The sequence below is a fragment of the Ambystoma mexicanum genome, chromosome 7q (assembly GCF_040938575.1).
Source record: "Ambystoma mexicanum isolate Mex_15411 chromosome 7q, UKY_AmexF1_1, whole genome shotgun sequence".
Lineage (NCBI taxonomy): Eukaryota > Metazoa > Chordata > Amphibia > Caudata > Ambystomatidae > Ambystoma > Ambystoma mexicanum.
The window spans coordinates 1,059,360,984-1,059,374,583 of NC_090941.1; the positions used below are offsets into that span (position 1 = coordinate 1,059,360,984).

At 45.6% G+C, this 13,600-nt stretch overlaps 1 protein-coding gene across 4 annotated transcripts in view; it reads left to right on the forward strand.

Moving 5' to 3' along the window:
- The first annotated feature begins 1,998 nt into the window (after positions 1–1,998).
- The window catches only part of LOC138528608 (uncharacterized), a 28,248-nt gene continuing 16,646 nt past the window's right edge, over positions 1,999–13,600 (forward strand). For 2 of the 4 annotated variants that reach the window (XM_069640400.1, XM_069640401.1), the window contains exons 1-3: positions 1,999–2,135; positions 4,267–6,643; positions 8,760–8,829. In XM_069640400.1, coding sequence (XP_069496501.1) covers positions 4,533–5,528 — 996 coding nt within the window. In that variant the 5' untranslated portion in view covers positions 1,999–2,135; positions 4,267–4,532 and the 3' untranslated portion in view covers positions 5,529–6,643; positions 8,760–8,829. The remainder of the gene's footprint in view (positions 2,136–4,266; positions 6,644–8,759; positions 8,830–13,600) is intronic. The other 2 variants (XM_069640399.1, XM_069640402.1) reach the window with 1 other exon arrangement.

The window sequence follows — 13,600 nt, forward strand, 5'->3', positions numbered from 1 at the left end:
TTGTCAGGTTCCCCCTTATTCTTAACATTCATGACAGCAGCGGAGGATCATTTGTAGCTGCAAACGCTGCCGGAAGCATAGCAAAGTGAGAGTTCTCGTGGCTGTTTTATTCACTAACATGGCGTCCAGAGCTGTCAACGTTTCTGGTGGAATGTTTGCAGTGCAAACTTTGCACCCTAGTTCTATAAAAGAGCTGTATGGGGAATGCTCAGAGATGGAATAGAACCATACTTGCCAACCCTACAGATTTAGGCAGTAGGCTACTGCTTTTTAAGCAGTCCTACCGCCTACAGATTTGGGTGACAGGTCCTACTGCTTTTTACAGTGGCAGGTAATTTATGTGACAAGGGCAGGCTGCAGGACAAAGCATGCAGCACATGAACAATTTGTCTGGGCTCTTAGGTGATTACTTCAATTGGGCTCAGACCAATCCACTGACAGCTATGTGACTCTGTCCTACACTCTTGCTAGTACAACCCTTAGGTGTACCACCAGTGAAGGCAAGTGGCAGAGCTGTTTTACTGCCCCCTTTGGATTTCATTCGAGCTTTCAAACTCTTGACCTCCTCCAGGCCCTGAGAAAAACGGAGCCAATCCTCCATCAGCGCTCTCTGCTGAGGATCATGTCCCAATGAAGCCCCTAGGGCTTTGTGTAGGACGTCCGTCATGGCCGTGTGGCTCCTCTTTTGGCTAACACTAGCCTTCCCCTCATCACTGGAGGAACTCATTAGTCTCAGGCCCCGGGGAATGCAAAATAATAATAATGCTATATTTGTATACCAGGGATTATCACTCTCTCAGTACAGAGAGCAAAATATGCCCAAAAAAAGTAGAAATTAAATTCCCTGGTTCTGAGTATATAAATATATACAAATATGTTAATATCCAATAACAGGTTTTACCTGGGACTGTGCCCGTATGATTGCGGTATCACCGATTGCCTGCAGGGGCGCTGTAATGTTCCTGACACACAGGACGCTACGCTACGTTCGTATGAACGGTGCGTAATGTTATGGTATCAAAATTGTGATTCGAAAAGGATTTAATGACTAAAATCACCGACACTGTCTGTCACAATCTCCTCTCAAAATGAATCGGCACGGAAGAAGTGAGCGCCGGAACTACGCGGTCCCGTCGCGCTCCTTCTTCCGTACCGCAGTGCCCTCTTTGACGGTTCTGCGAAGTTGCGGCCGCCGGTGCCCCAGCCCCGTCGCGCCCGCAACTTCTGTAAAACCGTGAATGTAGCGGATATGCGCCGCCTACAGGCACGATATATTATCAACGTATAATTAAATACACTCTCAGCACACACACGTTTCAATACATAGCTCTCAACCATTTGTTTCGCAAAGGCGGGTGAAAACACCCGATTTTATTTTTGGCGGATGAGAGGCCCATTGAAATGAATGGGCGTGCAGGAAGCTTGGCGGGTGAGTCAGCTGTTTACAAGGCGGGTGACACCCCCCAAAAGTGTGAGAGTTGAGAACTATGTCAATATATAAGAAGAAAAAAGGTACTTAACTTGCTGCCAGCAGCAAAGAAAGAGGGAGAATAGAGGAAGGACAAGGGTTTATGAGAGGACTGATATTTGTTTATTGGTTGTTGAGAACAGTGGTCAGTTTAAGGACCTATAGGGATGGACTACAAAATCCAAAAAACCTCATGGCTATTGTAGTTTTTTCTTGGTTTTGTATGCTATTTTACATGTTTGGTTTTCTTTGCTGCTGACAGTAAAGATGAAGAGAAAGCATAATCCTTCGCCTCTGTGTCTTTAATAGAATTATGACTTTCTGTAACGAATGTGTGGAAAATCTGAATTGTTATGCAAATTATTATTTTTTAAACTTGAAAAAAATCATACATCTTTCTGTCGCAGAATGTTGGCAAGCATGTAGAACATGGAGGGAGTTCTATAAGGGCATGTTTACTAATGCCATTACAAAATGTCCACCGAGCCCGCCGATCAGATGTTAAGCCCTTTTTTAGTGTCGATGCACGGGTCGCGCTCGTCTTGTCCAGTTACACTTCCGCTTCCGGTGTATGGCTGCTTGCTTTCCGCGTTCTGTTTGCAGTGTGGTTTGTGAATAGGGAGCATGTGAACTTGTTTTCCGTAGCGGTAGCGGCGGGATAAGCGAGGTAAGAGCCCGAGGGGGGCGCGGAAGCGGAGTGGCTGCAACCAGGCTCTTACCGTCGAGGAGTTGCAGGTCTCTGCACGTGCACCCGTTTCCCGACGCTTGGGGTCCAGTCCTTAGTGTTGAACTCGCCACATGCGATCGTGTGCACAGGGTGGGCCACGGCTGTTTGGTCAGTGAGCCGTTAACCACCGTTCTCCGGTATAGTGCCGCTTTTCTGTAGCGCGTCTATGGCGGGGTGCTGCCGCCAGTGGTGCAATAACGGGTCTTACTGGGCAGTTTAACGCTGCTGGAGGCCGGAGGCCCGTGTTTCCTTCCCAGGCTGAGCAGTGGCGCTTAATATTAATAGGACCCGGGTTTTGGTGTGGGCGGGTCTGCTTCCAGGAAGCAGCATTCTTTGTCTAGGATCCTGCCAGCCCACCCATCTCATGTGTGTAATGTGGGGGCCAGGTCTCGCTGGTCAGATGACCCTCTTTCCTCCACGTGCCTTGTGTGTGTACGTGGTGTGCCATTCATTGTTGATTCTTTGTTCAGTTGGAAGACGCTGGTGCAGCACTGTAGTGCCGCCCGTTTTCCCATACCTTGTATTTCAGTCCCACGAGGGCCCATCCCCACGGTGAAGGGTGCTGCTATATCAATCATGGTAATTCACTCCTCAAAATTTCAGACCATGTATATGTAATGGGAAAGTGTCAATGCTTCAGTTCAAAATCACATCCGTCCCACTGCAACGTATGCAATCCAATTAAAATAACTGCCAGGCATCCGAATTCAGAGCCTTCTATCACATGCTTAATGTATGCTGCGCTTTATAAATAACGTATGTTATGACATTGATACCCACACATCCAAAAAGTCTTCAACTCTGGATGGAGCAATGTGTGGTCTTCACAACTGAAAGTTTGATTATTTGATGATTTTGCATATATAATTGACGTTGTCTGTTTTGGATATAAATGATCATTCTATTACAATCGGGGCTGCGAAAAAGCCTAGCAGCATCATATTGGTCTGCAACAAATGATAGAAACGAATTAAGTGTATACTTTTTTTTGTATAAAAGTTATGTAGTAATTCAAGAACTAAATTATGATCGCTAGACATTGTGTAGATGCACTTTGTAGAATTCCAATAGATCAAACTAAAAAACTTTGATACAATGAGACTACATTTTATTATATTAAATTTATCACGTGATACTGGATTTGTATAGCTTGTAGTGTGGGCGCACTTTAGTTTCAAATTAAGAAGGGTCTGGGAGCCACTCGACTGAGAATGAACACAGCCAAATAACCTTTTTTTTCTGGTTGGGTTCCCACTCTGGAAGGTCTACAGCCACATTTTAGCTCACTGTACCTTTCACAGAGGGAAATTACCCATTTGCTTATCAGTCTGGTCCCACCCACCTGGGCAGTCCAGCACCAGAATGCTACATTATTCTCTCAAAACGAGTACCAACAGCGAACTCAGAGACATGTTTTGGTCTTATTGGACTGCCTCTGTGGGGTGAAGCTGTCGCTCTCTCCGCACCGTGAGGGCATTGGATGGGCTCCCGGACCTTTTTGTGCATTTGTATGGACTTTGAGTATCACCATAAGTTACCCAGGGTAGTACAGACGTGGAGCCCTTCCTCATTGTGCTTAGAGAAGCTCGACTACACCTCACTAAGGAGGCCCAACAAGGTCAAAGCATGTGTCCGGGGTTTTAGTTAGTTATGGTTCAGAAAATTGCCAGGCATTTCGGTACTGGGCTGCCCAAGAGGGTGGGGCCAGACGGATATACAAGGTACAGGGGGCTAAAACGTGGTTGTAGACCCTCCCGAGTGAGCACCGTGCCATACGACTGGTTATTTGGCAGTGGTTTTTGTCGGTAGAGGGGCCCCGGACCATTTGTCAATAAATTTAAGGTTACAACTTCTGAATGTTCTTGGTGATTTCGTTTTGTAGAAGTGATAAGACCCTAGTAAGCATGGTTTGGTAATGTCTAAACTGCATTCAGAATCCATTTGGTGCGCAGTCATGGGACATGTTTTTTGTTTATACCACTAGCTTTCCAGCAATGTCTGTATTTTAGCTTTTGTGATCTATTTTCCTAATTGGATACCCTCTTTTTTTTTTTTTTTTTTTTCCCTCTAGGGATTAAACCTGGATGCAGCCTGAAAACTCGTTCAGTTTTGCTCTCTGTAGAGCAAGAGGCCTCTTCAATATCAGCTTAGCCCTTTCACCGTTTTCTGTGCTAACCAAAGGGATACATTGGGACCCACGCATCACATTGTTTCCTTCTTGCAAGGGACTCTGGCAGTGCTTGGCAAGAACTGTGAATTTTGTTTGCTGAACAGTAGTTCTTGCAGGGTGTAGTGTACAGCGTTTTTAGTAGTAGACACTTCCCATATAGACTGAGCATGGCAGAAGCTGCAGTGTCTTCAGAGAGTGATGATGAGTTAAATATGGAGGTTTTGTCTGGCTTTGTGAAAACTGTTTATGAAACGGTTAAAGAGGAGGGAGTTTTACCACCCAATAGTTCACTTGTAAAGCCAGATACAAGGGCCAACACTGAAAATATAACAAACGTGTTCCATGAGTTGCTTTTCAGGGCTGCTAAATCCCTTAAATTAGAGAACACAGTGACTGAGGTAGACCAACACGGCCTCCCAAATGGGGCAGGTAATAAAAGACTGTTAATACCACTTGATTCAGACATATCTCAGCTATGTTACTCTGTGTGGCAGAGACCAGCATCTCTGAAACCTGTTGATTGGCAGATGCAGCGGAAGTACCGTGGTAAGGGGGATGGGGACGACCTTACCATATCACACCCTCCAGCAGACTCTGTTGTGGTGTTTGCAGCAAGTGGTGGCCGCACAATCAAAGCGACGAATTTCTCAATCCCTGGAAAGGAGATCAAAACCTTAGATACTGTTGGGAAAAGGGTGTATCAGGCTGGCGGGATAGCCCTGAAAGCAGCAAATGTGGCACTTATTACTAGTCGATATAATCAGCACCTGTGGTCCCAGCTCTCGGGTATTTTGGAGGGCCTGCCAGAAGAAACAAAGGACAAAGCAGTTGAACTCCAAAAAGAAGGCTTGGCTGTTGCTGCCTCAAGCATTCAAATGGCCTGCGATCAGGCAGATGGGTCTGCCAGGACGATGGCCACTGGCATCCTCCAAAGACGAATTGGCTGGTTCAGTGTTTCAGGACTGTCCCCTCAAGTGGAGAGTAGGGTTATAGACTTACCATTTGATGGCAGTAACTTGTTTCATTCAACGACAGAGCAGGTGATTGAGCATGCAAAGAAGGAGCCCGTTAGGGGGAATTTTTTGAGAAGAGTCAATTACCTCAGCCGCAATGCAAAAAAGTCTAAGGCAGTGAAGTATAGGGCACAGAAGTCTAGGGCTTGAAACTTCTACAGTCCCTTCCCAGTCAGTGATCCTAGCACTCCTTTGCTGATGGGTCCACTCCTCCCCATCCTACTGTAAAACAGTTTTAACTGGTGATTTAGGATCTTTATTTATTTTTTTGTATCCCAGTAGTGTTTTCAGGGAAGGTCTGTAATGAACAATGTCCCCCTTCTTGCTGTTTGATATCAATATAGCAAAACTAAATTCTCTTAGGGTGCACATAGTTTGGATTAGACTAAAACCTAGGCCACAATTTCTGCTTTCCGACAGTTCTACAGCCACTAAATTGATAATGCATTATTTGGGTCTTAATCTCCACTGCCCCCCGAAGAGGCTGTTGACTGTCCTAACATGAGCTTCACGCCTGGCTGCCCATGTGACATATGTTGGTCACTAATCTCCACTTGCCGTTGCTTACCCTATTCTCTGAAGACACTTTTAATTCTTAAAATTGTTTCCACAGAAGCAAGGTCAATGATCACCTCTTTGCCCTGTGGGGGAAACCCAATTCTGAATAGTTAGTCCCTTTTGTGGGTAATGGGGATGCTCTTGCCTGCCCTCCTCAGCTTCTGGTTCCCATTTCTTGGTTTTGTGGTTGTTTTGTTTGACAAAGATCCATCAAATTCTACTTTGAGTAAATCTAAACGTGGGTTGACCTAATGAACAATTTTGCATCAAATGATTTAGGAAAACTGACAGAGCTTTACTTTGTAATATTGAAGTTTCATATTTTGCTATGAGTGGTGAACAGCATAGGTTTTACTGTGGTACCAGAGTTGGCACAACATTGCCTTATTTTTCTTGTGCAAAGCTTTGGAATTTCAAATGGCTACTTGGACATAATATAATTGAACCATCCATCTTCTTGAGATGTTTCCCCATGGTTAGAATAACCTATTTCTGAGTGCTAGAATCTGCTGGTTCCAGGTCCACTTTCGAAAAAAGGCAAGTCTCCTCGATCTTCCTTGCATTCTCCTTGAGCATGCACTGCTTCTTCGGACCTGGAAGTAGATTGCTGATCCATGTCTCTGCACCATCCACCCTCCCCACTGGCACCGAGGGTGTTCTGACCATTTATTGAAAGGATTGGATACAAGTTTGTGTCTGCAACACAAGTAAGTTGATATTTTGTTGGCAATTGTTAATGGGGTTGTGGTTGCACAGCATTTACCATTTCATGTTTCTTCCAATTCAGCATTTCAACAGTTAAATGTTTGGCTCCTTCGTTGAATCCAGTACTACCCCCTTTCCTTGATTTTTGTCCCTCATTTATCATAGTAGGATTCTTTTATCTTGCACCTCAGTTGCTTTCAACCACAGTGCAGAACGACATACTTTCTAGTCCATCTGTAAATGCAGATGTGCCAAATGTACTTGATTGGAGAACAGGGGCACATGCTGTCTTGGCAGTCTTCAGTGGGCCTTCCTGCGCTTTAAAGAAAAATTAAACCGCTGTGAATTCCTCTACTGGTATAAAAATAAACCAACTAGAATACATGCTGATTCACTAAAGTCGTGTATCCATGTATTGTGCGTGGTCTTGGCATTAGTAACTAGTTACTTCACTAACATGCCCATTGTTGTTTTAATGGGGCTGAAATATACTTCATGGTTGGTACAGCTCTTACCAGCACATCTCTGAAATATTCCATTTATTAAGTTCTTTTTGAATTTTGTTATCCATATTCTGAGGGTATATATCAATGGATCATTCAGAAAGCCTCCCTTTTTGCCAGTTGTGGTACCTTGTTGAATTTAAACTTTTATTTTTAAATTGTTCCCTCAGAAGTTTCTGGTGGCACTCGAAAGGGATGGGCGGGGTATCCAGGCACAACTGTCCTATGCAAAATATTTTGTTGCCAACCTGTCGGTGGTCCCTCTCTGACAATGCATTTCACCCAACACTGGCCTTGTCGTCCAAGTCAATCAAAGTGTGCACAAGTTCTATCCCCAGTGGAGTTATATCCCAATGTCTATTCACCATAAACCCCCATAAAAAAATCAGAGTGCAGCATACGGGCCATCTTAGAATGGTGAAATTACACCCGAACAGCATACACATAGCACGGCATAAATTAGTTTTCCAAAATTGATTAGCAGAGTTTACTAATTACATTTATCTTGATTATAGCAAACCAACCCATTTGACTAGCAATTTTGTACTAATGTTTTTAATGCCACCAGAAGATATTTAATATATAACGTGAGCAACAATACAGCAGTTTTGTATACTGCTGAAGTAGGACAATGATGCATGTCACCACAAGCCCGCTTGGCACACTGCTGCCACCACCCAGAGGCCAGCCATGCACAGTGAAACAACATTTACTGCAAACAAAGTAAAGTTTAAATAAAAGTTTCCAACCCCCTGCAAATGGTTCTGGCCCTTCTTAAAATCTACTAGACTAAGCGAGTGGGCTAAAATACTTTGCAAGGACTGGATGAGAGTCTGTAAAAAGGTTAGCTGCATAAATGGACACATTTATGATAAAAAAAGGCTCTTAAAACTGATTGGCCAGCTCTCTACTGCAGATGCAAATATATAATGCAATCATAATCTTAGAGCAAAGTGAGCTCTGGATGCTAACTACAGTGTATAGTTTTGCAGTAGGTCTGTAGATGTAAGCAAATATCAAGTTAGCTTTGTGTAGTCATTATGTAAAAGACTAAGCAGAGTGGATGGCATAGCAGGCAGAGAACTAGGCAGAATATTGTGGTTTGCGGCCATCTCGCCTTCAGTGGAGTGGGACTAAACCAACATGGTAAGATAGAATGTCAATGAGTATGGGATCAGCTCATGGGTTGAGCACCAGTTGCAAACTGTATGTAACCAGCCACCCACAGGACTAGGTTTGCCATCAAAGCATTTGGCTGCATGCTCATTTACATTTTCAAAGGTGTCCATTCGTCAATATGATGCATCTCTCACCCCCCCCCCCCCCCCCCAACACAAAATTAAATCTAGTTTGGCATGGAGATTTAGATACACTTCAATGTAAAGCATGGAGACAATGCACAGTTTTACAATAGCAATACTGTAATTATGCATTATGTAGCCTATTACATTTTTAGAAAAGGAATTGAACGCCTTTAAAAAAAACGTTTTTGTCTTTGGCAGACATGATACAGTTAGCTTAATTAGTTGACAAATGAAATGTGAGTAGCACTCCCACACATGCCTTTTGGCACATGAGTGAAGGGGATAACTGCTAAACTTTCTCTCTCCATTAGCCCCTTCGAACTTGCAGTGAGCAGAGAAAAGAAAGTGGAGAGAGCTCCGAAGGCAAGAGAGGAATGCATGGTGAGCTGTGCTTTTATTGAACAGGGTAACTTAAATAGCTATCTTTGCTACACAAGTGCCAATTTAATTAGCAAACCTACAGAATTGCATAGCAAATTGCTCCGGCACTGCGTATTATATTCATAGGCCTTTATCTAAGCATCATGAAGTGCAATATACATCTATCCTGAAGGCATTCAAAAGCCTCATGCAGTAGTGTCATGAGGTTTTTTGAGATTAGCTAGAGAAACTAGTTTTGTAGTAATAGTCGTCTTGTATAGCTCTTGCTGCATGTGGTTGTGCCAGCGAAGGGGAGCTGATTTGGGGGGGGGGGTACAAGACATGAATGTGAGAACCTGCAGTGTTGGTGGGTGCATGTCAAAGATATGAAATTCCTGTGGTGGTGTTGCTTCTGTTGTATTTGCGTTGTTTTGGAGCAAATTTTTATTTTGTGGAAGAACCAATGGATGGAAAGATGTCAAATGATGTAGTGTAGTATTGCCTTCTAATGGGGGTATTGTGTGCTATAGCTGGGGACAGGTCTAATTCATTGCGTGGTAGTATTCCTGTTTTGCTGCCTAGACCTTTGGTTGCCATCAGTTTGGGGATTGGGGGGAGGTAGAATGAGGTTCATGGCATCAGGGAATTGTATGCACCTGCTAGAGGAACAGCTGGGTAGTGTGTTGGATGTATTTGGTTACCTTTGGGTACACAGCATCAATCCTAGTAGAGGCCAGCTAATCTTCTCTGCATGTGTGATATTGGGTGCATAATTTCAACATTTGGCTGTTAGGAGGGGAACTGTTTGAGTGGCTTTTTCGTGTGGAAGGCTAACCATTTCTAGTGTTGCATCTTGGTCCTCACATGACCACGTAGTCTTGGAATTTCCTTGGTGGATTCCTTGCCAGTATGGACAGTAGATAGGGTTTTGAAGTGAATCCTATTTTTAATTGGCAGTCATTGCAGTGAGTGGAGTGGTGGAATTGTGTTGGTATTTTTCAGTCGCCTGTCTGCCGCACTTTTTAGTCTGAGTCGATATTCTGGTAGCCTGATAGGGGTGTGCACGTATCCCTTTGAACCCGGCTTTGAGGCCAGTCTATTGACAGGGTCTTGTCTCAATAACTAAAAGTAATTTAATGCGCCCACCTCCTGTGCCCTATCCCCACTCCCTTGTGATGCAAACTTTTGCCTCTTTTGCATAAATCTCACACCAGAAGTTCCCCTCTCTCTCTCCTAGCACGAAGCTGCCTGTCCAGATCCCCCTGAGGACCCTTGCCTCCCCCACACCCACTCTCCTCAAACATCTAACTTAACCCTGCGAGGGAGTATTGCAGGCGCAATCCTTAACCAATCCCTCACATTGGGAATCTTCCCGGAAGCTTTCAAAACATCCTTTATCCAATGCCTAAAGCTATTGATGACGGATGATGACCCTGGGAAAACTAGTCTGTGGAAAATCTGCATTCATCCAAACTATCCACCTTAACCTACCCCCTTCCATGCAACCCCCCCAAAACCTCCGATTCGCGCTGGACATACCTTGCCGTACCTCATCTATCTTGGCATCCTCTCCCACTTAGGACTGTGCAAACTGCCTTTTTGTATTTTGTATTTTATTGGGATTATTTCGCGCTTATACCTGAAGCGCTTTACATGAAAACAGGAGAATACATAACAAGCGTAGTAACAATGAAACAAGTATCCGAAAACAGTACTTTACAATTTACATGAACAGTATGGTATTACATATCAGAAACGGGAGGTAGTGAAAATGTGGGAAGCGGGGTAGGACCAACGTGGAAGAGAGAGCTCAGGTATTATGATGGAGATTGGAGGAGGTGAGACTTGAGAGAAGTGCGGAAGAATGTGTAGGAAGTTGAAAAGATCTGAGTCGCACTGACGTTCCAACTTGGGGAACTGCAAAGAATTCAAAACACTGGAGCCCACCTGCTCATTGGCCTCCCCTCCACCCAGGTTCCCTATTGGTTGACCAAATACCTTTAAATACACGTGCATTACTCACCATGCCATCCACAAAACCACCTCAGAATTCCTCCAAGACAGATTTGCACACTACCCTCCAGGACACTCTGATCTGGCACAGCATTTCTCCTAGTAATCACCCCAATATAGCTGCACTAGGAGTATCCTCCTTCTCTGCCCAAGCACCCCTGCCCCTCCATGTCGCAGCATTGACCATTTCCTCACATTTGGAAAGAACCTCGTTTGGCCACTACGGGAGGTCAGATGTGTATCTGTATCAAAGAGCGGAGGGGCATGGGCCTGGTGGACTACAGCTTAGCAGGGTGGGGGTTGCAAGGGGCATGAGCAGGTTAGTGGAGATGGATGGGCACTCGGGCCTGTTCTGGTCTCCCGCGGTGCAGTGAGCTCATCTGTTCTGTGGCGGCAGTAGAGGTTGCAACAATGAATGGCTGAACTTCGTGAGAACGGTTTGTGCTAACCTGGCAGCGGGGTGGGTGCCTGGGCTAGCAGGGTGAGGTGCAGGCCTAGGTCTTTGCACTTCAATAAGGGTTGGTTACATGCTTTCCTTAACACAGATTGCAGTTGGGATGGAAAGGGGGGTACACTCCCCCCCCCCCTCACCCCCTCTCGGGTTTGGGTTTATCTTACAATTTGGGCACTGCTAGTGATTCGCTCAAGCTCACCAGGCTCTCCCAAGGGGTAGCTATGACAAATCCAGGCCTAACATTAGGGCGGTGGTGTAGTTAATCAATACTGTGCACACTTCCTTTATGCACTTTCAGGTAAGGAAAACTTTTAAAATCCTTCCTAGGAAAGATGCATCAACAGTTATGTATCCAGTTTACTCAAAGGCCAGTACATTTAGAGACCCATGTTGTGGATTTGGGTCACTTTGGCAGGGAGGAGCTGAAACTCGGAGAGCAGGATCTGGGGTTTGATGGGAGTGTTCACAGGAGACGTGAAGGATGAGCTGAAGAAACATAAAGATTTGCCAGTTATGCTGAAGATTCAAACATAGTCTTATGTGGGTGGTGTTTCCAGAGGCTCTTTCTGTGCATGTTCAGTGGCCACCATGGGCTCCAGTGATTACGAACTTGTGCAGAAAGGACACCTCCTAGCCCCTTGGCAAGAATGATTATTTAGGTTTGTGATTGAGGATGGCAGTGTGGTCTATGCTGTGTTTCCCAGATTGCCTTCAGCGCACAGGGTTCTGCTTCTGATGGTAGGGCTGATTTCTAGCAGCCTCAAGGAAGAACATGTATGAAGAAATACTGAAGCTGGCTGGAGACGACCCAGCCATGGAAGGAAGAACTCAGTTTGGTGGAGCAGTTTCTGAGTTGGGGACGGTCCCTGGAGGTTCCCCAGTCGGTGATGGAACTATAGGGTTCTTCCCTGATGTCATGTGATGAAGGCTGTGGTTGGTTTTGCAGTGAGCCTTTGGAGTCTTTCCTGCGAAATGGGCACTTGCTTCTGGGTACAGCAATGTCTTGGTATTTTATCTTTTTGGGGCACATGGTCGGGTGCTTCAGGGAGGAAGGGTTTTTAGAGCAAGAACTGTGATCTAGTTGTCCCCGTCGGATATGTGGAAAGGAGCGCATAGAAGGTTCTTTCTGGTAGTCTGAGGAGGCAGAGCTCAATGAAGTAGGCCACCCACCCCCCCTTTCTTCATTCCTACCCCCAGCCCCCCCACGGTCATCAAGGACGTGGGTACAGCTATCTAGAGACCATACGCATAGTGGTGGAAACGTTTGGGTGTAACACCTGCTCCAGCACTTGTCTCAGGTTTCTTCATTATGAAAACATGGTAATTTAAGCAGGAGCATTGAGCCACCTTAAGCAGCCTATCGCCAGCCGGTAGGCGAAGCCGGCCCACTCCCAGCAAGGCCCAGGATAACAAGGCCAATACCTGTCTTCACCTGTCCCAGCCGTGGAGCAGACCCCCTCCTTCACCAGAGGAGCAGGAGCTCCCCCGGACCCTGCAGGAGCAGTGGTCTCCCTTTCCTGGATCCATCCTGAATTGCCCTCGAATTCGGGTAAGAATCATTATTCCGTGCGAGATTCGTTTTTTCTTGCTGCTAATTGCACCAGTGATCCGCCGACCTGCAAGAATATCTACTCAGCCTGCATGTTTTAAACTTGATGCCTACAGCTGCTGTTTGCCCCTGCCACCATTAGCCACCACGAGGTTTTTACACTTCCAAGATGGCCGCCCGCCATGTCTCAAGGAACCCCAGTGCCTAACTGAGCACATCCGACTGTCCTCGCATCCGATTGGCCATTGAGCCACCTTAAGCAGCCTATCGCCAGCCGGTAGGCGAAGCCGGCCCACTCCCAGCAAGGCCCAGGATAACAAGGCCAATACCTGTCTTCACCTGTCCTCAGCCTTCCTCGCCGTTTGCCCAGACCCCCTGCCGGATTCCAGACAAACCTGAACGGTAAACACCACTTCGCTTTTAAATTGAACTGCCTAGACTCTGGAAAAGGCTTTGTTACCACAAGCTACTTATTGCCACTCTCGTGCACTCAGGCCTTATTGCATGCTGTATCTGTGCCCAAAGTTGCTGCCATTTCCAGTACATAGGTGCTCATTCGTATTTAGACTACTGTGTCGCTAATCATCCCTGTCACATATAACTGCACTGTGCCTCACTACTGCTCGGCTACCCTATGCAATTCTAGCTGCCATTTTTAACCACATTGTGACCATCTGCCCTGTTCTGCTGATCTGCTCACCAACTGCCTCTAGATCTGTTGACCTGCAGCCCAATGTGCCCCCGCTCAACATACTTTTATAGCCACTAAACTCAAT